The 24420-nt window shown below is 38.8% G+C and overlaps 6 protein-coding genes across 6 annotated transcripts; 3 read left to right on the plus strand and 3 right to left on the minus strand.

The window, feature by feature from the left end:
• Positions 1-246: 246 nt before the first annotated feature.
• On the plus strand, positions 247-4815 carry GCK72_024864 (uncharacterized protein; the record flags this gene model as incomplete). Its single annotated transcript, XM_053736088.1, has 11 exons — positions 247-320; positions 376-469; positions 532-612; positions 658-733; positions 863-963; positions 1067-1162; positions 1206-1307; positions 4091-4201; positions 4251-4328; positions 4559-4689; positions 4746-4815. The coding sequence occupies 11 exons, from the start codon at positions 247-249 to the stop codon at positions 4813-4815; spliced, it is 1014 nt and encodes a 337-aa protein (XP_053579654.1).
• Positions 4816-6261: 1446 nt separating this feature from the next.
• Positions 6262-6637, plus strand: GCK72_024865 (uncharacterized protein; the record flags this gene model as incomplete). Its single annotated transcript, XM_003117685.2, has 2 exons — positions 6262-6466; positions 6534-6637. The coding sequence occupies 2 exons, from the start codon at positions 6262-6264 to the stop codon at positions 6635-6637; spliced, it is 309 nt and encodes a 102-aa protein (XP_003117733.2).
• Positions 6638-7587: 950 nt separating this feature from the next.
• GCK72_024866 (uncharacterized protein) lies at positions 7588-8291 on the minus strand (the record flags this gene model as incomplete). The annotated part of the gene is made up of 3 exons (XM_003118156.2): positions 7588-7862; positions 7922-8102; positions 8193-8291. 3 exons carry the CDS (start codon positions 8289-8291, stop codon positions 7588-7590), a joined length of 555 nt encoding a protein of 184 aa, XP_003118204.2.
• Positions 8292-10783: 2492 nt separating this feature from the next.
• Positions 10784-11785, minus strand: GCK72_024867 (uncharacterized protein; the record flags this gene model as incomplete). The annotated part of the gene is made up of 6 exons (XM_053736089.1): positions 10784-10930; positions 10975-11048; positions 11109-11247; positions 11357-11447; positions 11496-11599; positions 11654-11785. The coding sequence occupies 6 exons, from the start codon at positions 11783-11785 to the stop codon at positions 10784-10786; spliced, it is 687 nt and encodes a 228-aa protein (XP_053579655.1).
• A 4935-nt stretch (positions 11786-16720) lies between these two features.
• GCK72_024868 (uncharacterized protein) lies at positions 16721-18301 on the plus strand (the record flags this gene model as incomplete). The annotated part of the gene is made up of 7 exons (XM_053736090.1): positions 16721-16807; positions 16895-16998; positions 17050-17182; positions 17238-17626; positions 17672-17842; positions 17893-18010; positions 18056-18301. 7 exons carry the CDS (start codon positions 16721-16723, stop codon positions 18299-18301), a joined length of 1248 nt encoding a protein of 415 aa, XP_053579656.1.
• A 635-nt stretch (positions 18302-18936) lies between these two features.
• Positions 18937-23372, minus strand: GCK72_024869 (uncharacterized protein; the record flags this gene model as incomplete). Its single annotated transcript, XM_053736091.1, has 13 exons — positions 18937-19476; positions 19527-19623; positions 19671-19780; positions 19829-20037; positions 20097-20896; positions 21351-21614; positions 21664-21909; positions 21953-22417; positions 22460-22643; positions 22692-22852; positions 22899-23003; positions 23048-23181; positions 23229-23372. The coding sequence occupies 13 exons, from the start codon at positions 23370-23372 to the stop codon at positions 18937-18939; spliced, it is 3459 nt and encodes a 1152-aa protein (XP_053579657.1).
• Positions 23373-24420: the final 1048 nt, after the last annotated feature.

The following is a 24420-nucleotide window of genomic DNA, read 5'->3' on the forward strand; positions in this document are numbered from 1 at the left end:
TCACTATCAAAACACAGCTTGTCCAACAGGACATGTGCGAAACATTACACCGATTCTCGCGTCTTCTAATGACGGAATCCACCCGCAACTACCTTGTGTAACGATAGGACAAGAGCAATCTCTTCTCTTTGTTCAGAGAGCGCATTACACCAGAAGAGAACGAAAAGAAGAAAAGGTCCCGTCATCAGTCGAACTGATTTCTTGTCTTATTTTCTTTAGTTACTCACATATTATTTCTAGACAACTATGCTCAAAGCAGGATCACAAGGATTGACTTCAAACGGGGAGAAGAAAAAAGCTCGTGTGTATACTGATGGATTGTAAGTAAATGATTAGGTTGGAAACTGAAAATAAATTTCAAAATTTTATTTTCAGTTTTGATTTTGTACACTTCTCAAATGCAAAGTTATTATGGCCAGCTAAGCAGTATGGAAAAAAATTGATTGTTGGAATTCACTCAGATGATGAGGTAAGGTTCAATTATCTGAAACGCCGTTTATAATTGTTTGAATTATAATTTTATAATTCCAGCTGGATAACAATGGAATTTTGCCAATTTTCACTGATGAAGAACGATTTCGCATGATTTCTGCTATCCGATGGGTCGATGAGGTTGTTAAGTTTTTCTATTTTTTTGTGTCAATTTTCTTTTTTTAGGCATTTGAAGATGCTCCATTTCAACCAGGAATGTCAACTCTCAACCAGTTGGATTGTGATATTATTGCAATTCCAGGCGAGCATTTTCTATTTTTTATTGGAATAAAATTTCCATTTTTTATTGCAAAAAATTGGTCGTGAAATCTGAGAAGATCCAGATGTGGGGCCATATGGTGCCACTTTCTAACTGCCCCCATCATTTCAGATATCAACCACCCGACAACTGTTGAAACTGCAAGGTACGAAGAGATTCGGGGCAGCGAACGGGCAAAACAATATGTTATTTCGGAGCATGTCACCGATCAGGTACTGACAAACATCCAAGAGATAATAAAAAGTTATTTATTGGAACTTTAGTTAGGGATGTGAGGGAACTAACAACTTGTTGTTACAACAATATTTTCTTTAGGAAGTCGCTGGTCGATTAATGCTTGTTACCAAATCTCATCACATGGAAACCGATTCAATTCTGGAGTTCAAAAGTGCAGTTCTCCCATTTGCCTCGGTAAACTATCTTCAAGTTTCCCATGACATAACACATGTTGCAGGACCCGATGAGTAACGAGCCTGTCATATCGGTGTCCCTTTTCAAACAAAACTTTACTTTTGCCCCGGTTGTCATTGGAAAGAAGCCGAAAGCGACAGACAGGGTGAGGACGGGTGGAAAGATGTTATGAACTGGGTTTTAGTGAATGTGTTCCGAAAACAAGTTCAATTTATATTTGGTTTCTCCCTGATTTTCAATAGTTTTGAACTTCCCTCTTATAAATTTTCTCGAGACCCTATACCAACTTCTAGACGTTGTCGCAAAAATATATTTTTGGCTTATATGTTTTGTACTGGTCTTTAAATTTTGCTGTCATCTTCCGGCGCCTACGCGATCGAGACGGCGGGTATAAAAGAGCTACTGTATTTTCCGTTTCTATAGTTTGGGTTTGAGTTTCTGAAGTTTGAGTTTTGAGAGCTTGTGTGATTGTTCCTAGTCAGGTTTTGATTTTTCGGGCAGATTGACATGTTATGTCGTGTGTTGCATTTTCGGCATGCTGGGGTTCTACAGTCTTGGGATCTGTGTCCACTATTCATACAATTAAAGCACAATTGGTTGTTTTTGATGAATTCTCTTCTATCATCAAGTGATGCGACTGTTTTACATTCGTTTGTGGCGTGATTGTTTCTCTGGCAATACTTACATTTTCTTTGTGTTTGCCTAGGATTTGCGTTACTTTGTCTTAGGGCGAAGACTGATTTCTCTTCTTTTTCTGGTTGAAGATTAGATCTATAAGCTAATTCTTCTATCTCGATAATATCATCGAGAGTTTTCAATAGGTCAGTTGTGTTGCTCGGTTTGGCTTTCAAGATTTCTAATAAGGTAGCTTTGGGAATTTTGCTTCTGATTACTGACTGGAAATTTTGCGATTCTATATCGCCAAATGGTTTTAGGGCATTAGTAATTGCTAACATCTCATTATGTAGCGCTCTCAAACTATTCGCAGTTTCTCTAGCTTTTGGTAAACTAGTAAGTTTCTGCCAAAAATGATCGTATTGCTTATTTTCTGCATTATACATCTTGATCAGTCTATTTAGGGCTGTTTTGAATTCAGTACCATCTGTCTTAAATGGTCTGACTATGTCGTAGGCTGCGCCTTTCAAATGTTGTCTTAATATGTTATGCTTCATAACATCTGAGAAATCCTCGTTTTTAGCTACCATTGGGTCGAACATCATGAAGAATGCGGGCCACTCCGCGATATCTCCATAAAAAATAGGGATTTCCATATCTCTACTACTTAACATGTGCTTTTTGGTTTTTTGATGATTTACCTGAATCGGTTGTTGTTCCTTTCTCCATTGTGGGGCTGGTTCATATTCTCTGATTTTGTATCTGTATTCTCCATACTTCTGGACATTTTCCTCATCTGCGACTTCGTTCGCTGTTTCGTGTCTATTCTGGAGACGCTTTTCGATCTCGGAGATTCCTTCTCTGACGGTTGTGTCACCTTTCTCAATTTCTTCGGCATATTTGATTGCTTGTTCTGCAAATGTGGTTCCTATAGGGGCTTGGTAAAGTTCACTCAATCCTTTATAAAGTTCTTCTTTATATGTTTTGTACTGGTCTTTAAATTTTGCTTCTTCTGAGCGAAGAGTAACCATATATTTGCCAAGATAATCCTCAACTGTCTCATTATTGGTGTCTGCTCGGTCTTTGGATGGGACCGCGTGGAGCGTAGTATGCTTAGAACTATGAAGGTTGCTGTTTATTTGTTTTTGTAAGTCAACAATTCTATCTTTTATTTCGCGTACTTCTTCTAAAGAAGACATTTTTCAAAGTTATGGGAAAAGTTTTTTGTTTTTTGGTTTTTAGGATTTTTGTACTAATGATGGATAAACGTTTGATTATAGATACTGTTTTCGAAGTAACTGATTAAAGCACCGCCGATGAGGTGTGAGGGTTGCCGATATCCGTACGTGGCTTAAGCTATTATAGCTGGCTGTTATAGCGCCGATCAAGGACCGGTATATTCCACTGAGTGGAATGGGACGTACCTGGATAAATCCTCCAATTGCTCGATTTGGTCGATGCACCAATGTCGGGACCCCTAGATTCTCTAGAGTCTCCGGTAAATCGGTGTATAAGGGTTCAGTGGTATTTGTTGTTTATTAGGAAGAATAAAATGTAGTAGAATAAAATGGGGTGAAAAGGGGGGAAGAATGCGATGGGGAAAGGTAGAAGAGGGAGTTTTGGACGGGAAACAAACTGTGCTTCAGGGAAGCAGTAAATCATGCCAAAGTACAGAATACAAGAGTATTTATAGTCAAGAAGACCGGTGCCTAATTGTTGCCAAATTGTTGCGTTGCCAAGGCCATCCTTCGTCCTCAAAAAACCATAAGAAGGTAATTGACGTGCCGATGCGGGAAAGCAATTGAGGCGAAACGAGAAGGTTTCGCTTGAGTAGGTGGGAGGATAATTACTTCAATAGATGGAAGGGAGGGCACGATTCGGAGGAAAGTGAAAGTGGTTGAAGATGGAAAAAATGATGCAACAATTATAGAATAATTTTGAAACAATTATAAATCGCGTCCGCTGGGCGCGACAGTAGGACTTGAAGAGTTGAGTGCGTTTGAATTTATCGTTTGTATCGTCTGAATTTATTACACATGTCCCTTCAAGTTGCTCTTGAGACTTTTCTAATACTTGAAAAGTCGTTTTTCAAAGAACAAAGTGGTTCTTTTCCTAGAAGATAACATTAGTCATTCCTGACATCATATGCTTCTTCAGAAGCAAAGACAGGTGAAAATTGGGAGACTGAAAATGATGTGGTCATGTCAATACCGTATGAAAATTGTTATTCAAACGGGATAAATGGTCTCCAGAAAATGAAAAAAAAACATATGAAAGATCAAAAATACAAAAATACTGTGCGATGTTTTTCAGGTGGTCTATGTGAGTGGAGCGTTTGACCTTTTCCATGCAGGACATTTATCATTTTTGGAAGCAGCCAAGGAATTGGGAGACTATTTGATTGTTGGAATTGTTGGAGATGATGTGAGCATCAGCATCAATAACGAGTTTTCATCAATAATATAATTTTTAGGATGTGAATGAAGAGAAAGGAACTATCTTCCCTGTGCTCAATCTGTTGGAGAGGACGTTGAGTGTCGCTTCATTGAGAGTGAGACAATCTGAAAGTTTTTTTTTCAAGTTTTCCTTTAGATTGTGGATGAAGTATTTGTTGGTGTCCCTCCAGTAACCAGTGTGAAGTTTATCAAACTGATAAAAGCATCGGTAAGCAAAAATGACAAGAAAACATGTTGATGTAGGAAATAATGCAACATTTGCTTCTTGATTGCTTATGTAATTCATGAACCATCTTTTCCTTCTTCTCTGAAATATATTTTCCAGAAAATCGCCGTCTACCCAGAAACCCACCCACGCCGGTTCGCTGGTTGCACTCAACTCGGTATTATTAAAGAAGTATCTCCGGACTATGATGCCACCTGTGAAGAAATCCTAGAAAGAATAACTTCTAGAAAGTAATAACTTTGTTTTCTTAACCCCTCATTATCATCGAACACTCATTCTCATTCAGAATTGCATCATCAGAAGACGACGAGATTGCGATGTTTAGCTCAGTTCCATTGAATAACAATCAACATTGACTTTCAACTTTTTTTAGATGAATATGTAATTAGATGTAAGAGTTCAACAAACTGCTTTTAGTGTGGAACCTCTCATGAAATAATAAATAAAGTTGTCGTCATTCGAAATGCAGATCTGAAAAAAATCTGATGTCTACAAACTATTAAATGAGATTCAAACTTGTTTTTTCGATCTTCACTTAGAAAAAATGGAATTGATGTGTGTTTTTGTGCATTGTAGTGTAGTAGGTTGTCGGAGCTGGAAATAAAATAAAAAAGGAAACAATTGAAGCAAGCGTTGAATTTCAATTGCAAGAGGGCACTTTGCCATTTGAAACTAAATATCAGAAACAAGACCGCCATGTGCTGTGAGGGTGAGTCTAACGATACATGAGTTGCGTCATGATCTAAAAACAATTTTGATAAAATTAAATGTTACACTTCAGCGGAAGAAGTTTTAAAATTATTGTCTCTTTGTTTTTATTTTCATTTTTTCCATATATTTCCAAAAAATATAAAGTATAAGAAAAACAGTACTGATAATTTTAACTAGGCACAAATTAATACCTACAGCACTTGAAAAATTATAAGTAATAGAAAAAACTCATCATTTCTATTTTCATTCTTCCCTTTCATTATATTCGGATGACTCTTGAAGTTCGTGACTTTTTTCTCAACATTTTTCTTCTCCTGCTAAACATAATGACGAATATGCATACATCTCACGCACTTCTCCCCATTTTTCCAATTACCGCATCACACAGTTAATGAAATTTGACCTTCCTTATCCCGTGTTTATCCCTTTTTAATGTAATGAATGCATGAGTGTAGTGTAGTTAGCTGAATGAGTTCAATAGTTTGTTATGTTCGAAGTTTTCAGCAAAGCACCCTGGATTGAATTTTTAAAATAGGTAATTGGTTTTCCATTTACGTCTATCACAGTTTCCTAAAATAGCTTGAACATGCGCCCACTTCTCCTTTTCCTAACATTTTCCTGAATTTTCTTGAAGACAGTGTTGAGCAGGTGAATATTTGTGACGATAGGCGTAACAAATGCCAGTCTGAGATCTCCTCTTGCTTCGCCCCCAAAAAATCCATCGATATGCGTCGGTACCAACTTTTCACCTGTTCCCACAGCCTACTTAAAACCCTCTCCGCTCATTCCAAATCCTCGATTTCCAACTTTTTTTCTATTTTTTCCTATTCTTTCTTCTTATTTTCTCTTTTTTTCCTTCATGTGAAGTGGGGGTGGAGTCAGACAACTTTTGACTTTCCAGGTTGGCGTATTCCGTATCCCAGAAACATAAAAAATTAAACTCCGCCCCTTCCGTAGGGGGTCCCGATGAGAGTCAGTGTTTTCATTTTGGCTCAAGATCCAAATTTTCTTCTTTTTCCTCTTTTTGTATTCTATTTTATAATTTTTTTTACAGTTACATTTCAGTTTTCAGGTAACGCAAGTGACAAAAAATGTCCGGTCTCAAAGAAATCACTTTCTTCGCACTGATTCTTTTGTGCGTTGTGGAGGGAGCCAAACGTAACGCTCAATGCGATCTGGTGTGCCAGAGAAAGATGACGATCGAGTGCTGTGAGTGCATCGGATGTCATCAAGGAATGCGATTCGGAAAACGATCGCAGCCATTCTCCACTCCAGAATTCGAGGAGGCAGCTATCGGTAAGCAATAAAGTTTAACAAGTTTTTAGTTTTCTGATGTTTCAAACTTTCATATCCGCTATTTCAGCTGCAAGTGAGTTGACTGGAATCGAGCAAGCCATTGCTGAAATCGAGCTGGAGCTGGCTGCCAGAGCACCATCCCGACGACTTTTTGAAAAATACAACCATTGATTCAAAATCTGTCTTGTTCTCTTTCAATCCGTCTTCTTCTTCACCGTCTTCCATCTCCTTCCTGAATAAATGCATCTCTAGTACTGAATCGTCTGTTTATACCTTCAAACTTGAAAATTGTGATCAATATACTGGCTTAGACAGTCTTTTTCATTCAAATAAATATTTGAATATGTTAACAAAGTTATACTGGTTTATTATAGAAAGGTCCGAGGGAATATGAATGCATAGAATGAAGAATGGAAGCACAAATCACAAGGGATGCTCTGAATTATTTTTGGAGTGAAGTTAAGACAGGGTAAAGAAGTTCTTGAACAACATTTTGAGGGCTGAGACATACAAGAAAATAAATAATTTAAGACAGAAAAGAAGAAATATTGAAATTTTTGTGTTTACAGTACATCGAATATTGATTAATTTGATTTTCGAATCACAGGACAAGTGAAAGAAGTAATTATTATTTTGATTTGTTTTCTGTCAATTCCATTATGTACTGGTGGTGTTCAATGAAGTTGAATCCTCGGTTGGCTGAAAGAATGATAATGCGTTCCAATGGCGTCATCCTACTATTTCCACCTTTTCACTCAATACACCTAATTAGCTTTTCTTTGACAACCTGACTCTATATGATGTTTATTCTACATTTCTCGCTATGCACATTCACTATAATCCGCTCATTGTCACATCTTTAATCCAATGTCATCATGTAATTGCTCTATTTGCAGGTATAAATAGAACGTGAATATGAGCCTTTTATCTAGATTAGAAATACCGAATACGCAATTTTCAGATGGCATGATACCTAGAAAACACTTGTCTAGATGGTCTATTACCATGGTTACACCATTAGAATTTCAGCTGTAATCGCGTAGCTGAATTATATTTTCTGACTTCAACGCGCAGTGTTATTAACAAAAAGAATTCATCTGTCAGGAAGAAAAGTTGTTATGTTAACCCAAAAATGATATGTGTGTCTTGAGACTTACCATGAATACACCATTGCATCCAAACCGAACAATGCCACGTGGAAGACCGAGATTATTGAACTCTTCGTGTACTGGAACAACGTATGGCAACCCTGGATACTGTACCATGATACGTGGACAACTTGCAGTACCATTTGGCTGAGCAACAGGTGTACCATATTTCTGTTTCATCTCATTAGCCATTCGATGCATGCAACAATTGCCAGTCTTTCCCGGAACACATTTGTGATGGTCTCCATCTGTAACTGTTTCTCAAAACATTTTTCTCTTTTTTTTCTGTTGTTTTTAGTTCCCTTACGCTTTCTTTTTGTTCCTTCCGGTTCGACATCAGTTTCTGGGCAGCTACCATCCGAAGTGTCTAAATCCGGGAGGAAATCGGAATCTGGATGAGCGTTGGTTGCTGGGAGATTAGAGTCCATTACCTTGGACAAGGTGCCCGCACAAACTCTAGCGCCTGGTATAGTGCTAAGCGCGAGTTCCTGGAATGAAACGGTTCCTATCTTGGAAATAAACAACATTAATTTTTTAGATAGTAAAATAATAATTTAGTATGTTAATATGAGACTAACCAATATTTCTGTGACATACGCAGCGGACGACGCTGGAACGAAAAATCCAACAACAGGTTCCGGCCCCTCAATGAGAACGTTTGAATTTCTTGCTTCCATGATCTAAATCAAAAATCCTTTAGGGAAAAACTTTAGAAAAAATACTGCTTTCAGATTCGTAAAATAAGGAGAATTGGCAACGAAGAACAGAAATGATAATCTAAACGCCCACTTAGGCAAATGGACCCCTTGAGTAGCGATAGCAACCGAGTGGCACCTCGAAAATTATTATTTACCAATTTCCTGTATGCCTTCCTCCCATATCTCTTTTCTCTCGAAATGGCTGTTGTGCATGAAGCAAACGGTTAATTAGTCGAGATGGGCAGGTAGGTGTCAGGCGAGACAGGATTAGAGTCGTGCCAGCTTTTTTGTTATTCTAAGCCTCCCTTGGGATGGTACGGATTTTGTGAACAGATGGGCAGATTCACCTATTACCGGAAATAAGACATAAATTATATAGAGATTTTGGAGTCAAACGAAATGGGTTTGAATATTTTCATAGTAGAATTCAAAATGATGCTATTCAATTTCTATATCATAGATTGAAGAAAGATTCAATAGCTTTTCAGAGCATGGTAAGCTGATTAACATCAATGAAAAAAACAATTCGAATAAGTTTCAAGCCCGAGTTGTTATATGAAAAGCATACTTGTCAAAAATCGGGCCGGCCCGGCTCGGCCCGTCGGCCCGGCCCGGCCGGGCCGAAATTTCTCTCGGCCCGGCCCGGCCCGGTCGGCCCGGATTCAAAAATGGGTACCCATTTTTACCAATTTTTTTTTGAAATTTTTCGAAAAAAAACAGTAAAAATGCTTAAATTATCATTACATATTCACATTTTGATTCAATTTTAAATGTTTATTCGAAAACTATACTTTTTTCAAAAAATTTCCAAAAAAAATTCAAAAACTCAAAATGTTTTGAAAAAATGTTTCAAAACGGGCCGAGCGGGCCGGGCCGGGCCACGGGCCGGGCCGGGCCGGGCCGGGCCGGGCCGGGCCGGGCCGGGCCGGGCCGGGCCGGGCCGGGCCGAGATTTTTCCTGATTTCGGCCCGGCCCGGCCCGGCCCGGCCCGGCCCGTGACAAGTATGATGAAAAGTATATATGCTTGTACTATGAAAAAGTATATCTGGTTGTACTAAGCGGAGATCTGGTACTACTATAACTTTGTCCTAATTAGTACGTGTATCTTTGAGAAATAATAGTCCATCGGAGCGAATAGGGAATTTTCTCAATGCTACGTGACGGAAGAAATCTCTTGATGAAGCATTCATTTGAAAATTCTTAATCAGGTAGAAAATCAATGTTGAGGATTGAATTTTATGATACAGAACCTAGCAGGTTTGGCAACATATGAAATATCAGTTGACACTCTATTAGCAACGATTCAAAAAAGAAGAGGAGAGAGAAAAGTAGAGGAAAATAAACGATCCAAATTAGAAGTAGTTTCTTTTTTTTCATTGGCTTAATCTGAACTTCTGAGCAATACTTCTCTCACGAACAAATAGAAAAAAAAAGAGCTTGACATTCGAGAAGAGAGGTAAAACAGAAATAATGATAGGGATAAAAAATGATGGGCATATGAATGTGAGGGGGGATTATACCGTGATTGGAGTTCTTCCTCTCCGGATATTATTTTCCATTACTCACCAGATTGGGCAGATAGCGTTCTAAGCGCATGATTATTTTATTTTCCAACGGAAAGTGGGAGGAGAGAACAAAATTTCGAAAAATATCGAGTTAGAATTCGACTTAGAAAGCGACAAATTTTGACAGAATCAAAATCAATCTTTTGCTTTCGTATATCAGTTTTTGTAGCGTGTAGGTCAGAAAATTCAAGAAAATCAGTTGGAAAACAGCTCGTGTGGAAATGAAATTGGCTTTTTTCTCGGGATGAAGGGAGAGCATAATTCGACTTCATCTTTTAATTCGGATTATCAGAGAGATTGACCAATGAGAGATTCCATGTCATGGAAGCCACATTTTTGTTGGCTATATCTGAGTGAATGATTTCGTGTGGCAGTGGGAATGAATGTTTGACTAAAATTTGAATGATAACAGATGCCACTCGCTAATGAAGCAATCTCAGGGGTTTATAATAAATAGTATGAATAGGGAGGCGAGTTGTCAATAGCGGTTTGAACAAATGGGTGACCTAGGTTAACTATACAAGTATGTTTTCATTGGAAAACCTGTGTTAGGAAATGAAAATGGAATAGACTCTATTGAAAGCGGGAAGAATGCTAAACTTCTTTGAATGAGCAGGTTTAGAGTACAAATCACTAGTATGGTCTAGAGACAAAACCTTGGTTCAATTTTTCTATTAAAAAAATTATTATTTATTACCCCGGTGAAGTTTGAATATCTACTGTGTAAAGTGGTAAATAAAAACGGGCCCAAACATTTTGTTTTCACCACCTCCATGTGCTCGCGCGTGTTTCCGCATGTGTGTGAAACAATTCTCCTAGTTTTGCTAAGAATCTTGAAAACCTAACTTCCCGGGAAAATAACTTTATTTTAACAATTGATTCAATATGTGCAAAAAGATCACATAATTAGGAAACTGAAATTTGAGTCTCAGGATAAGTTGGCGGTGGAGTTGGTGTGGCTTCGGCTCCAAAGGCACTGTTGGAGTAAGACTCGAAGTTGAATGAGAAGGAATTCTCACGGTCTTTCAAGAAGTTGTGGAAGGAGTAAATAACCTGGAATTGGGACTTATTTTAATGTATACAACTTTTTCGGTTACCTCTACGAAATACGCTTGAATCAAGCCACCGATGCACAGGAAGAGAATGAATAGAACTGTGAAAACGGCCAGATCTGAAAAGAATTAATTCATTTTTCTACATCAGTGATACGTCATCACAACGATATACGTACCCGCATCCAATTTTTCCGATTCGCTAGTTGTATCCACATTGCCTACATTTCTTGCCAAGTCAACTACCATAGAGGCTCCAACTGCTATTGAAATCAGAAAAGCAAAGAGAATGATGATGGAGATGGCGATAGAGATTATCTGAAAAGGGATTCATGGCTCTGGTTTTGAAATTATCGAAATTTAAAATTTTGCTCAAGGGAAGCTCTAGTGTTTCAACAAAATCGGAAATATGTGAAAACTAACCAACCTGGAAGAACAAATATGGATACAAGTAGAGTCGTTTCTCTTTCCAAACACCATAAAGCAGACTTCCGAATATTACAATAGAGAATGCAGTGCTGAATTCACAAAATCAAATTTTACAAATAGTTTCACATTTTCCTCACCTCATACAAGTATACACCAAAACTGTAGAACTTCTGGTAAAACTGAAGATTATGTTAATGGCTGTCAGTACATTAACGAGGATAGCAACAATACGTGCTCCTTTCTAAAAGTTGGAATAAATTTAAACTGAGGAACAGATTCTATACATCATTCATACCTTGATATGCAGTTGCCCGCAGAGACATTTATACTTTCGATCATTTTGATCAAAGGGAACTCGATTAGCGGTAGCCGCCATATGAAAGTCAGGATAAAAGTCATCGAAATATTCGCCGCTGACTCCACGCATTGGGCTGGCACAAACAAAGGCGATGCTCCGTATTTGATCAACTGCGTTTGCATATTCGTCGTGTCACCAGTACTGGGCCTAAAAAAAGATAGCGTTTCACACAGTATATGAGCGATTATTCGAGAGGAGATTCGTGGAAATTGATGATCGATTTTTATAGAAAAAAGAGAAAGAGAAACAAAACATAAATGAATAAAAATGTGGATTTTCTGTTTGTTGAAATTTCGCAAGGCAAGAAAAAAAATTACGATTCGAGAAAATTCTATGACACATGGTTCAGAAAATAATTATCAGTGTTCAAAACATGATTTTTTTGAAAACATGAAAACAATCTGATTTCATCTAGATTGCTTTTAGAAGTAAGGGTGAGTTTTGAGTCACAGATTTAAAAAATTATATAAATGAAATATTACGCTTCATTGGCAAATTATGTCTTGGTACAAACATTTTTCATAAATTTAAAAAGATCTCTATTGTGATATTGATTTATAGGTTTTCCGATAGACCAAAGAGTTCAACTCCCTGTAACAAACAACTATTTTCTGTTGTTTTGATGAACTGGTCTTTCAGTTTTGTGTTTCGGAACGGATTATTCATATTTGATTTTGTCAACATAAAAATTCAACATTTGACTTTTTAATTATACTATACATTTCTTTTTAGTAGTTCTTAGAATAAATCTGGCTAGAAATAGATTTTATATTTTCTTCTCCTTTCATCGAGCATTACACAGAAAATAAGAACATTGTATTGATATAAGTGAGTTATTTAGTTACGCCCGCATATTTCATTGTTCTCGAGAATTCTTCTATCTTCTTTTTTCCAAGTCGTCACTTGGTTCCCGACCCGACGCAAAAGTGTTTCTCTCTCGGTTCTCTTTATGTTGCAAGACAACCCCCCGTTGTATACTTTGTCGACTCTTCTTTGTAGCATCTCCGTTGTGGTCTAGTGGTTAGGATTTATGGCTCTCACCCATAAGGCCGGGGTTCGATTCCCCGCAACGGAAGAAGTTTTTTGCGTTTTTGCCGTTCTCTAAAAAGTGTTACATTTTGTTGGCCGAGAGTTTTAATGATGACTGTGCTTTGAAAACAACAATTTGAACTCAAAATGGCGATTCTGGAAAGGTAAGAACAACAAAAGGTTACTTCCGTTGCGGGGAATCGAACCCCGGCCTTATGGGTGAGAGCCATAAATCCTAACCACTAGACCACAACGGAGACGACAGAAAATGAAACAAGACAGTTGTTATCAGATAGACATACTTCACAGATTGGCAGCTCGATGGTTTTTCAAAAATATGAAAAATGTCAAACGAACAATTTCACATTTCTATTTTCAAGTTTCCATTTTCCTATAAAAATGGGAGCAGCAAAGAAAAGAAAAACGAAGTGAAAGTGTAATTAGCTCTAATTGCAGTTACTCACCCACTTCTTTCTTTGGGGGGGACTCAAAGCATTTTGCGTGCTCATGAGAGACGCCTAATTCCCCTTTTTTCTATCGAGAATACTTTTTTCTTCCGTGGCGGTGTCGTTGACGCACACCCAAGAATTGTTTGCCAACATGGACGGCACAAATTGCAAGCGAAAGTCTTCTGGAAACAAGAAAAAGATCTTTTAGTTTTTCCTGATTCCCCACGCAAAAAATGTATTGTCTTTCATCTCGAGATTTTAGAAAGAAAACGAGGAAAAGAGGAAAACCACAAGTGTATTCATCATTGTAACTTTTTGTAAAACTCCACTTTTTTATATTGTAAAGACAGACAGATTGTTCATCACGTGACGGTCAGTGCCCATTATCCCCAAGAGTATGAAACACTCATAGCATGTCGTCTTAATCTTGAGCTCTTGGATTGAAGAAAGCGTACTTAGTAGCCATCTGTCGATTCGATTAGGATAAACCCCTCAAACACCAATTTTTGGGCTCGTTCCCGTCTAAACTCAATTGAAAAACAAATCTCCGTTTCGATTATCGACTTTTTCCTCCAATGTCGAATTTTATTCGAAAACTCTCACAGAATTCAAAAAAATGCAAATAAGTAACGCGACGAAATTTTTCTTTTCCATTTTCGTTTTTCTCCTCTTTTTTTTCTCCGTTTCTTCCAAGGTTTATTGCTCTTTCACCATATGATCAAAAAAGACCCTTCCATAGTGTCCCAGTGATTCCATGAGTAGACATGTCTGCTCTTTCATGAAGAAGTGACCTTAATTTGTCAAACGTCGTTTAGTTCTTTAGTTCAACCAACGATTAGCTCCGCCACACATTGACTTTTTACCCCCCTCATTTGCATGCCACTTGGAAGTTATAATTTTAAATAAAAACCAAATACATTATGAACTAATAAATAATATCAGGATTTATGCCGAAAGTTAAAAATATATCTAAAACAGACTTAAATCAAGTTCAATAAATTATTCAACCTCCAGTCTACCTCTAGCCCCTTTTCTCTCTTACTACTTGATTCATAATTCAGTAGTCTGAGATCCCACTAGAAAGATGCCTTTCTTAAAGTTAAACTTTTTTTGTTGCTGTGGTGGTTTGCACACAAAAATTTGCAAAATAAACCTTCCGTCAAAAGAATCCATCAAATTTTTCATGCGTGCAAAATTCCTCCTGACAGCCGTGAAAACCTTGCGTAACTACACCAAATGACCGACCGGTTGCTAATTTTGAATTCAGAGAGCTAGAGCCTTCTTGTCACAAATTGTCACCAAATTTTGTTGGCAACTAATTTTGTTGGCAACAAACATTCAAAAGAGTGTCTCTTTCTTCCTTAATTTTTTCTTCTTTCTTTTTTTTCCCAATTTCATCTTCATTCTTATATTATTTTTCTTATTCATTTTGTTAGTACTCTTACTATTATCCTTCTCTTTCCTACACATGTTCGTCACACTTGAGGGATTCGCATGAAGATTATCATTCGATCCTCCGCCTAGTCATTTTGTACCAAAATTCAAATTGAGGAAGTAGCGAACCTCCAGTGTCATCCAGTGTTGTTTCGAATTTTCCGTTTTTTCTGTTTTTCCAAATCGGAATTTCTTTTTTTTGCAAACACATGTGTCTCCACGTTGTTTTTTGACATCTAAATCTCATCAAGCATACGCTCCGTTCTTTTTGCTTTTGATGTGTCAGAAAAATTCCGGTCAGTCGTATTTTTTTAAAACTTTTTCATGAAATAAGTTTAGTGTGAGGATTTTTACCTTCCCATCATTTTATTTTATTTTTGGATGAGTGTCTAAGAAGACAATCTTCAGATTTGTAGACTTCTTGAACCGGCTAATACTTCCCCACTGCATATCGTCATTTTCTGAGCTCTCAACATCACATAAATCAGGCACAAAAATTAGATCTCAATAACAAAATGGCGTATCAAAAAACTACACTTAAGTTACAACTTCCCTACCTCAACTAACGATATCTGATATTAAAAAGATATTTGTCACTTATACACCTTATGAATACTTATGTTTTCTTCAAACTTGTTCATTTCCACACCGCACGCAAAACATGGATAAGTTTTGTGTGACCCCCTCTAATATTCCTTGGGAGCACATTCTTTTTCGTCTATTTCCTGCTTGACATCATGATTGCCCTCTTCTTTTTCACTCTGTCTTCAAAGAAAGGCAAACATTTAAAGAAGAAGATTTTGTCAGATACTTTGCCCACTTCATTTAATCGGTCTGTTCCTAAAGTCTGAACTTTTCTCCTCTGAAGCCCTAAGTCTTAAGTCATTTTCCCATTTTCAGTTTTCAGTTCCTTTTTTCTTCTGCTAGTTTCATTTTCTTTTCTCAGATCCGTTTTTTGGTTTGTTCTCCGTTTTCCCATGGGCCAAAAGTTCGCAAGCGGCCTTGACTCCGTTTATTTCCTTTCAGCTGCATTTTGCTATTGTGCGTCTGTTCGCCACGCCAAAAACTGATAACGATATGGGCATTTGTGTTTGTGTGCTTGTTTGTCGAGAGGGTTAACCTGATATGATAAACGTCTTAGTCGTGAACAACTATTTTATACTCACCCGATTTTTTTGCAGTTTGTTAGAATCTTATTTTAGGTTTTTAAATTTTTAAAAACTGAAAAACATAACTATCTTTTTTGAAACAACATTTTCCGAAAAGTTGAGCAAATTCAGCAGTTAATTATTATCTGGTTTCATCATTTTATGAGCCTATTAATATAGTGTGACTTCACATTTTGTGACTCTCCATTATTTAGTTGTGCTCTGATACCTCAATTTTAAAGTATTAGTAACGAGCAATTGCCGAATAAGAGAAAGTTGTGTGTACATTCTGGAAAAAACACATTTTCACTATTCCATTTTCCTCTCTATCATTCTTGTTGCATTCATTCCTTTCTCCATTGTATTCCTTTTTCTATTATTTTCTTTGTCCTTTCCGTCTTAGTGGATGTGATGTCCTGCAAAGCCAAATAAGACATTTAGCTAATGAAAAACAGGGAGAGGTTATGGGGTTTTTCTAGGATTTGAAGAAAATACGTCATGCCGCCCACAATAGGCTTTATTGTGCATGAAGAAATATGGGAATGATCACTATACCTCTTTTACTGCATGTAGTTTTTCCATTTCTCCTTTTTTCTCAACATAAGAAAATAATTTGAGCCAATAAAGAGTAATAGAGCAAAACCCCAACCATTATGGAAAACTCTACATAGATTCACATGGCGCACTCATAAAAAGTATTCTGCTCTTTAGATTGTTTCCTCATCTTTTTTGCTCTTCCCAGAAGCAGAACATCCCCTACCAAACTGTTCAATTATTAATGGACATCTCTATAAAACTTTTCTCCCACTGTGGCCTCTGCCTATTTTCCTCTTCCTCCTCTTTTCCACCACCACCACAAATAAGACTGAATACATTACAGATTGTGTGCACCGTGAGCTCCGTCACACAGACGTACGCACTCTCTCCTACTTGGCTTATCAGCAATGTTTTCGTTGCCCTGTGAAGGCCCGTTCGGCTGTTTTGATTATCATGGCTCTAAACTGGTGTGCATTGATGAAGTAAAAAATGCGGTATGTAGAGTGGCAAGTTGCTTTTCTTGAGTGTCTCTGTTGAAAATAACAAATAAGTCACATGGGATTAGAGTTTTTTTCTTGAAGGTCTTGATTTCACATACCGATGGTTCGGAAATGGAAAAGTATACACTGCCAAACAGTCTGAGCAAGGAATTCTACGTATGGGTCAAATTGTGCTTTATCAATGGGTAATCATAGAATCCAAATCTGCGAGTACATATATCATTTTCCATTTTCAGACGTTTCCTTCTTGGTCTCCTTAAATCACACCACGACAAGTCATTCCACTTAATGACTATCAACATTAACCGTGATCAAACATGCACAATTATGAAACATGTCCCGACAAAAATAATCAGCCATGGATTACGGGTACGACCACCGACTATTTCCTGTTTTACACATGTTCCAATTATTTTTATTGCAGGTGGAAGCCCACCGCAGTATGAGCCAAATTGTGTTCAGCATATGCAATACGAAAGTGTTGGTCAAGAGACCAATTCAGAGAACCAGTGATAGGCAAAGCTTCATGAAACAATTACGGCAAGATGTGGAGAGAACGAATGGAATTAACGGGGATGTGGAGAAAGTGATCGTTGAGGAAGTTATTGTGGAGGAGAAGATTCAGGAGATTGTGCCTGTGGACGATGAGAAGAAAATGATCGAGAGTGTACTGCTCCTTGTGAAAGTTGAAAACGACGGTGATATTATTCCGACTATTCTGTCTACCGGTAGACGGAGATATGGTATCAAAATTCATAGAACAAGAAGCATCCGGGAGTTTCGGAGAACTTTCAGCACAAAGTTCATGACAAGGTAACCAACTCTCGAATAACTCTGTCTTACTAGTTTATATCCCAGATGGCGTTGCGTGGTCCCTATTCAAAACTCATGTGAACCATTTTTGTGGGGAAACAATGCTTGCATAATCTCTCGTGATAATCCAACATGTTTTTACCTGGCTCATACTATCCTTAACCCGAAGAGTGGATTCATAGCCTCTCTTCTTCACAAACTGAGCCATCGATTCAGGTAAAATTACATTTGATTCAACACTTTTCAACCTGATAAACTTTATTCAGAACTCACACACCGGTTACTGAGCCAATTCAAAGTCCGATTCGTGGTCAAGGACCTCCGCCGAATTTGATTTGGAGCAACATTGACATCTTGAATGGAATGCCAACATTTTTGACTATGGTTAGTTACAGTTTTATCTGACTGGCCGTAAAATTTATTTTGCAGAGCCCGGAAACGTTGAGACTGGTCAAGTGGCAAGTGTCTCGAGATGTTTATGGACATTTCGACTGGAGGAAGACCGAATTGGACATTGAAGGACCAGAAGACACGTCTCGCATTCTTTTCAAGTGCAACTCGGAAAACAACAACTCTTCTGATTTCACTATCCGCTTCCAATTGCAAAAATCCGACGGAAAATCGCACTTCTATCACTTCTCAATTCCACGCATTGTGGTTCAAATCTCTTCATAATTTATCTTTTCTTTTTATTTATTTGGTATTCCTGTCATTCCTACCTTTTTCCGACTTATTTCTTATTTTGTTCTGCTTAGTCCGGTAACATCCGGTGACCAACTAACTAGCTATGTATCTCATTTTGTGAATCGGATTTTGATTGTAAACCAATATTTGGGACGAGTTATTTGGAAAAAAACTGCACGTTAAGTGAGAGGAATTAATAAATGGTGTTCACTGTAGAAACAGTACAAAACTGAAATACCGTTCTATTCACGGATAGTTCGAATAGTAATTTTTCAGATAAATCCATATCATATCTACTGATGGCATGTGTTATATTTGCGGTTTGTTTGTTTTCAGGTTTGAGATATTATGTTATAAACTGATTACAGCCAAATTTCAACAATTCTAAAACCGAAACGAAAAACATTACCTCTGTAAAATCTGAGTTCAACTATTCTTTCGAATCTTCAAAGTTTCAAAATGTAATATTCAAACTAACATAATTTCAGCCTCTATTCAATATTCAAATTAAGATAAACTTTCTTAGACTTTCTTCTAGACACCTAAATCTATGTATGAATTCATTTAAAGCAAAATGAATTTATTAAAAGTACTCGCAATTAAGGGTTTGAAAATAAGTGAAATTTTTAATACCAAGATTGATGAGCGGTGGTTGTTGGAACATACGAGGCAGTGGTAGTGGTGACATCTCTTGCCGGAGTGGTGGTGGTCTCTTCATACGGTTTGTAACCAGTAGTAGTAGTTGGGATCTCTACATCACGAGATGGAGTTGTGGTGGCAGCAGTGGTGGTAGTTGGCTGCTCGTACCGTTGGGTGGTGGTAGTGGTCGGTTGCTGGTACCGTTGAGTGGTTGTGGTAGTTGGCTGCTGATAGCGTTGTGTGGTAGTAGTTGTTGGAGCCTGGTACGGAGTAGTAGTGGTTGTTGGCTGCTGATAGCGTTGAGTGGTAGTAGAAGAAGCCTTGTAGAAGATATGTCCGGTGGTAGTGGTCTGTGGGACGTATGGTGTAGCTGTGGTAGTTGGTTGCTCCTGAGCCGGGGTGGTGTAGCTGTTGTATGAAGAAGTAACTGCAGGGATGTAGTCCTTCACACACTCCTTGTTGTTGCTCTTGTAGTCGCAGAGTTGGTTGAGTCCGTTGAAGACAAGTGGGGTGGCACACGTTCCAGCCTGAAAAGAATATGGAATAGTTTTTCATTTCAAAAAACCGGAAAACTCACAATTGCTCTCTTGTTGTCACAGACAACGTAGTGTGGGGAGCATGTCTTGAAAGCGTGGAGTCCGTTTGGTCTGATGACGCAGAAATCACTTGGAACTCTGAAACACAGCATTTCTTTGGAATCCTTGGCATGTAGATAACTTACGCTGGTGGAGCTCTGTCTGGATTTACTGAAATGGAGCACTCGGAGATATCAGTTGGATACTGGCAGGATTTCTTCTCCTTCGAGAATTTGAGCTTGTTTGGGCAGGTCTCCTGAAAAACGGCGGGTCTGGTACTGCTCCAAATATTGATCAGGCTTACCTTGCGAATTCGCTCATTGATGCAGGAGAAATAGTGAGAAGAGCATCCAACAGAGTAGTATCCATCCGCTTTTCCACTGCAAGCATTTGTAGAGATGATGTCGGATCCCTTGCGGTTTCCACAGATCTCCACATTTGCCTTGTAGTCACAGAGTCCAGTTGACTCACTGTAGAAGAGTCCAGCAGCACAGGAACTGACCAGAGAGCGGCCTGAAAATGAAAATGGCTATGAAGTTATGGAACTAGCAAAATTTGGGGAGAAACCATACCATGAATGCATTGAACGTAGTCCTTCGAGCAGTATGGAAGAGCGTAGATTCCATCAGGACGTCCATAGCAAGAGAAGGCTTCAGCAATTGGAGTGGTGTCAACTGGTCCTGGAGTCGTGGTGGTGTAGTCAATGTTTGGATACTTGTCTGGCTTGTATCCATACTTTGGTGGTTGTGGCTGCTCGGCTGCTGGTGTTGTGGTTGGAGTTGGCTTGTACTCTGGACAACCTTCAACATTTTCCTTGTGATCACAACGGTCATTCGCAATACTGTAGTACAATCCAGCTGGACATTCTTGCTCGAATGTTTCAGAGTTGTAGCACTGAATGAAGTATTGCTCGCAGACACGTCCATAGTTTCCATTACTGAGCAGTTCACAGTAAGCTGCATGTCTTGGTGGCTTGGTGGTTCTGACTGGAGCATATCCTGGTGTCACTGGAACAGTTGGATAACCGTATCCGGTGGTGACAGTTGGAGCGTATCCTGGAGTGGTGGTTGGAACGTATCCGTCGGTGACGATTGGCTCGTATCTGTTGATAGTGGAGACTCTGGTGGAATACTCAGCATATCTTCCGGTGGTACTCTCTGGTCTGGAGTACAACTGAGTAGTGGTCTCAACTGGTTGGTATCCTTTGCAGTCACGGACGTTCTCCTCGTAGTCACATTGTCCTAGGTATGGATTGAACACAAGTCCTCCTGGGCATCTGGTTGCTGTCAGCTGGTTGTTGGAGCAAGTGTAGAAGACGTTCTTGCAGAGTCCAGAAGCATGGTTTCCATCGATGAGGTTGGTGCAAGAGAAACTGAAACAAAATATGTTCAGATTGAAAATTTATTGAATATTTGTCATTTAATCCGATTCAAAACCGGAGCTTCGTATTTAAAAAAAATCCAAAAATTCAATTTTGAAATTTTAGGTTCAATTTATTGCTGCATATTGCTGCAAAAAGAAGCTTAACTATGAGTTTTTAGGAGACAGCGTCAAGAAAATTCACAAGTCGTGTCCTAGGCCGCGGCCGTGGCCGAACTGCTCATGAGGGCATTGATTTACCCACCTAATGATGGTTCTATGAGAATATCAGATTTCTCGCAGTACGAAATCAAAAATTACGGAGCTTTGTTATTTTAAAATGTTGTAACATTATTTTTCTCAATGTGAAATAGAAAATTCTCAAAATCTGATAACGAAAGTCAGTTATTCAAGCACATTGCTTGATACCCTATTTTGTATACAAGTTTTCCTAGACAAATACTTACTCATCGACAATGATTGGAGCTTCAGTGGCGTGTGTGGTGTATGGGGCACGAGTGGTGACTGGTTCCTCATATCCGACAGTTGTTGGAGCTTTGGTGTAGATTGGACGGGCATAGATGGTCGATGGACGTTCGGTATCTCTGGCTGGTTGAGTGTATCCAGTAGTCTTTGGTGGTTGAGTGGTGTAGACGACTGGAGCTTCGTACTTGATGGTTGGAATCGGCTTGTCGTTTCCTCCATAGGTCTTGGATGGCTCCACGTAGTTCCTGAAAGAAAGAAGAACTAAAACTACGGAAGAAAAAGTTTATGACATACTTATCACAATGGTCAGCATAGTCACAAGTGAGCGTGGCTTTGTTGTAGACCAAGTCAGCTGCACAACTGGCAGCAAATGCTCTTCCGTCCTGGCAACGGAAATAAGTTTTGCTGCAGGCTTCCTTGACATAATCTCCGTTAGACTTTCCAGTACAATCGAAATCGACCTTGATCTCAGCTGGTTGCTCATTGTAAGCTCCTCCGTGGTTGTAGAGCACAGAGATGTCTTCTTGTTTGCGTGGTCCACTAAAAACATATTGAGATTACAAATACTTAAAAAATGACTTACTTGCAAGCATCAGCAAAGTCACAAGCTGAAACTCTCTCATCGAAATACAAATTCTCGGCGCAGAAGACAACACGACCATATCCTCCAGTACAAGCCAAGAACTTTGAATGACAATGCTTGATACCATAGAATCCGTCATCCTTGTTCTTACAATCTCCATGAATTGCTGGATTGTAGGAAATTTGTTGAGAGTAGACTGGGGCAACTGGAGCTGGTGCTGGAACGTATGGAGCCGCAGTTGGAGCAACAGTCGGAGCAGCAGCAGAAGTGTATCTTGGAGTGTACGTAGTTTTTGGTGGATTGTATGTTGGACGAGTTGGAATTGGACGAGTTGCTGGTGGATGAGTTGGCTCATTTGCTGGAGAATATGGAATTGGAGCATATGGCGCGGCTGGTGCAGCAACTGGTGGAGCATATGGAGCAGAAGTGGTGGTGGAGTCTGGTGACTGGTATGAAGTCTCGGAGCTGAAAACACATTTTAATAAAAGTTAAGCGTAACCTCCTTACCCATCATATTCTGGACATCCTTTCACTCCTTGTGGGTAATCACAGAGATTCTGGTCCAGCACATAGATCAAACCTTCTGGGCAAGTCTTTCTGAACAATTTCCCGTTGGAGCATTGGAAAAAGTATGGAGAGCATTGCTTGTCGTTGGTGAAGTACATATCTCCTTGAACTTTGCAGTCGATTCCTGAAAACAGATTGAATTGAGGTTTTCTATGCAGAGTAAGGAACATACCATGGTGTCCGTTCTCGAATTCCTTGGTGGTGACAACAAAGTTATCGGCATCATAAGTTGGTGAGGCGTAGGCACGAGCAGGATGTGTTTTGACATCATTGCACATGCTCTTGTAGTCGCAACGCTTGAGAAGTGGGACGTACACTTGTTGATGAGGACATCTGAAATTAATTAAAATTATAGTCTTATAAAACATAGGAAACTCACTTTCTCATGAAGAACATCCCATTAGAACACTGATAGTAATTTTCATTACATACGGTCTTGTCGAGTGGGTAGTCTCCGCTGAGTCGTCCAGTACAGTTGAACGCGCTGAAATTAAATATTAGATTTAAAATAAGTATAATTTAACTTACATGACTTTCTGGCGGACATTGAGGGTACGGCGGTTCTCAGAATTGCAGAGGTAGTTGTTGGAACGGCGCTCACACCGGGACATGAGCCGATCGAAGGTGAGTCCCTCCGGGCACGTCTGCACGTACTCCACATTCTGAAAAATTCACAGTTTCAAATGCAATTTATCAGTTTGAAACTTACATTCACACACTCGAGGTACTTTTGGCTGCACCCCACAGCATAAAGTCCGTTTCCATCCGGACATGGTGGACCTTTCAGGTCCAAGTGGTTGGCCTCGCAGCCCAGAACGAGGAGAGCGATGGCAAGAAGAGAGAGATGACTCATCTGAAAAATGAGGGGAAATGAGGAAAAAAAATTGGAATGAAAAAGAAAAGAGAAAACAGTATCGAATGATTCCCATGACTGAATCCCCGGGCTTTTATAGTGCTCTTTTTTCATTTCGAGCTCGATGAAACAATGTGGGCGGATTGTTCCAGAAGAAAGAGATGAGGAAGTAAGAGACAAGGATGTACGGAATGTTGATCAAAAGCTCAACTGTGTTTTTTTGCTTGTGGGAGCTATATCAAAAAAAGGCTCGAAATGGGACGAGTTGGTACGTTCCGCGTCCCCGTCCAACGCTACAGCTATATCTTCAGGTTTTGTGAAAATTTTACTACTCTCCGACAAAAATTTACTGAATTCCAAAATGACCAGAACAAAATAGAACGCCCCATTTTGAGCTCAAATCAAAACGCTTTCTTATGGGAAACCCTTATACTCTTATTTTTCGATTGCAAACTGAGCAACTTAAAAAACAGAATGTTTCTTGCCGGTAATTGATGTTTTTGTTATTTCCTCCGGTCACCGGTTGACCCAATATAAGCGTAATGACGAATACGCAGAAACAGTAATTATGTGCTTATTCGAAGGATGTTTACGATTAAAAAACACGACGATTTTTCAATGATTCTGCAAAAGTTCGGACAACCTTGGAAGCGGATGATGTTCGATGTATCTGCGTATTTCCTCACAAAAAAAGAAAACGGAGAAAATGGTTGGTGTATGACACGAACCATAATCATTTGCATACATTTTACGAGGGAAGGAAATTTATGTATGTAGATGAATAAAAAATTGTGTTTCTGCTACAAGAGCCCTTGTGTGTACTAATGTGTCAATGAAACAGTTCATCGGAATGACAAACTCAACTCGGACCAAACTAATAAGAACAGTTTTGAAAAATATGAAAACTTGGATACAACTGACTTCAAAATAAAGAGTATTACTGTCGTAAAACAAAAGCTTTCCGTTTTTCTGGCTAGATGTTTTCAATTCATCTTCTAGTGCCTTACGGAAACAAGTAAACAGATGAACAAGATTAGTCATCGAGTTT

Source organism: Caenorhabditis remanei, chromosome X, assembly GCF_010183535.1.
Source record: "Caenorhabditis remanei strain PX506 chromosome X, whole genome shotgun sequence".
Taxonomy (NCBI): domain Eukaryota; kingdom Metazoa; phylum Nematoda; class Chromadorea; order Rhabditida; family Rhabditidae; genus Caenorhabditis; species Caenorhabditis remanei.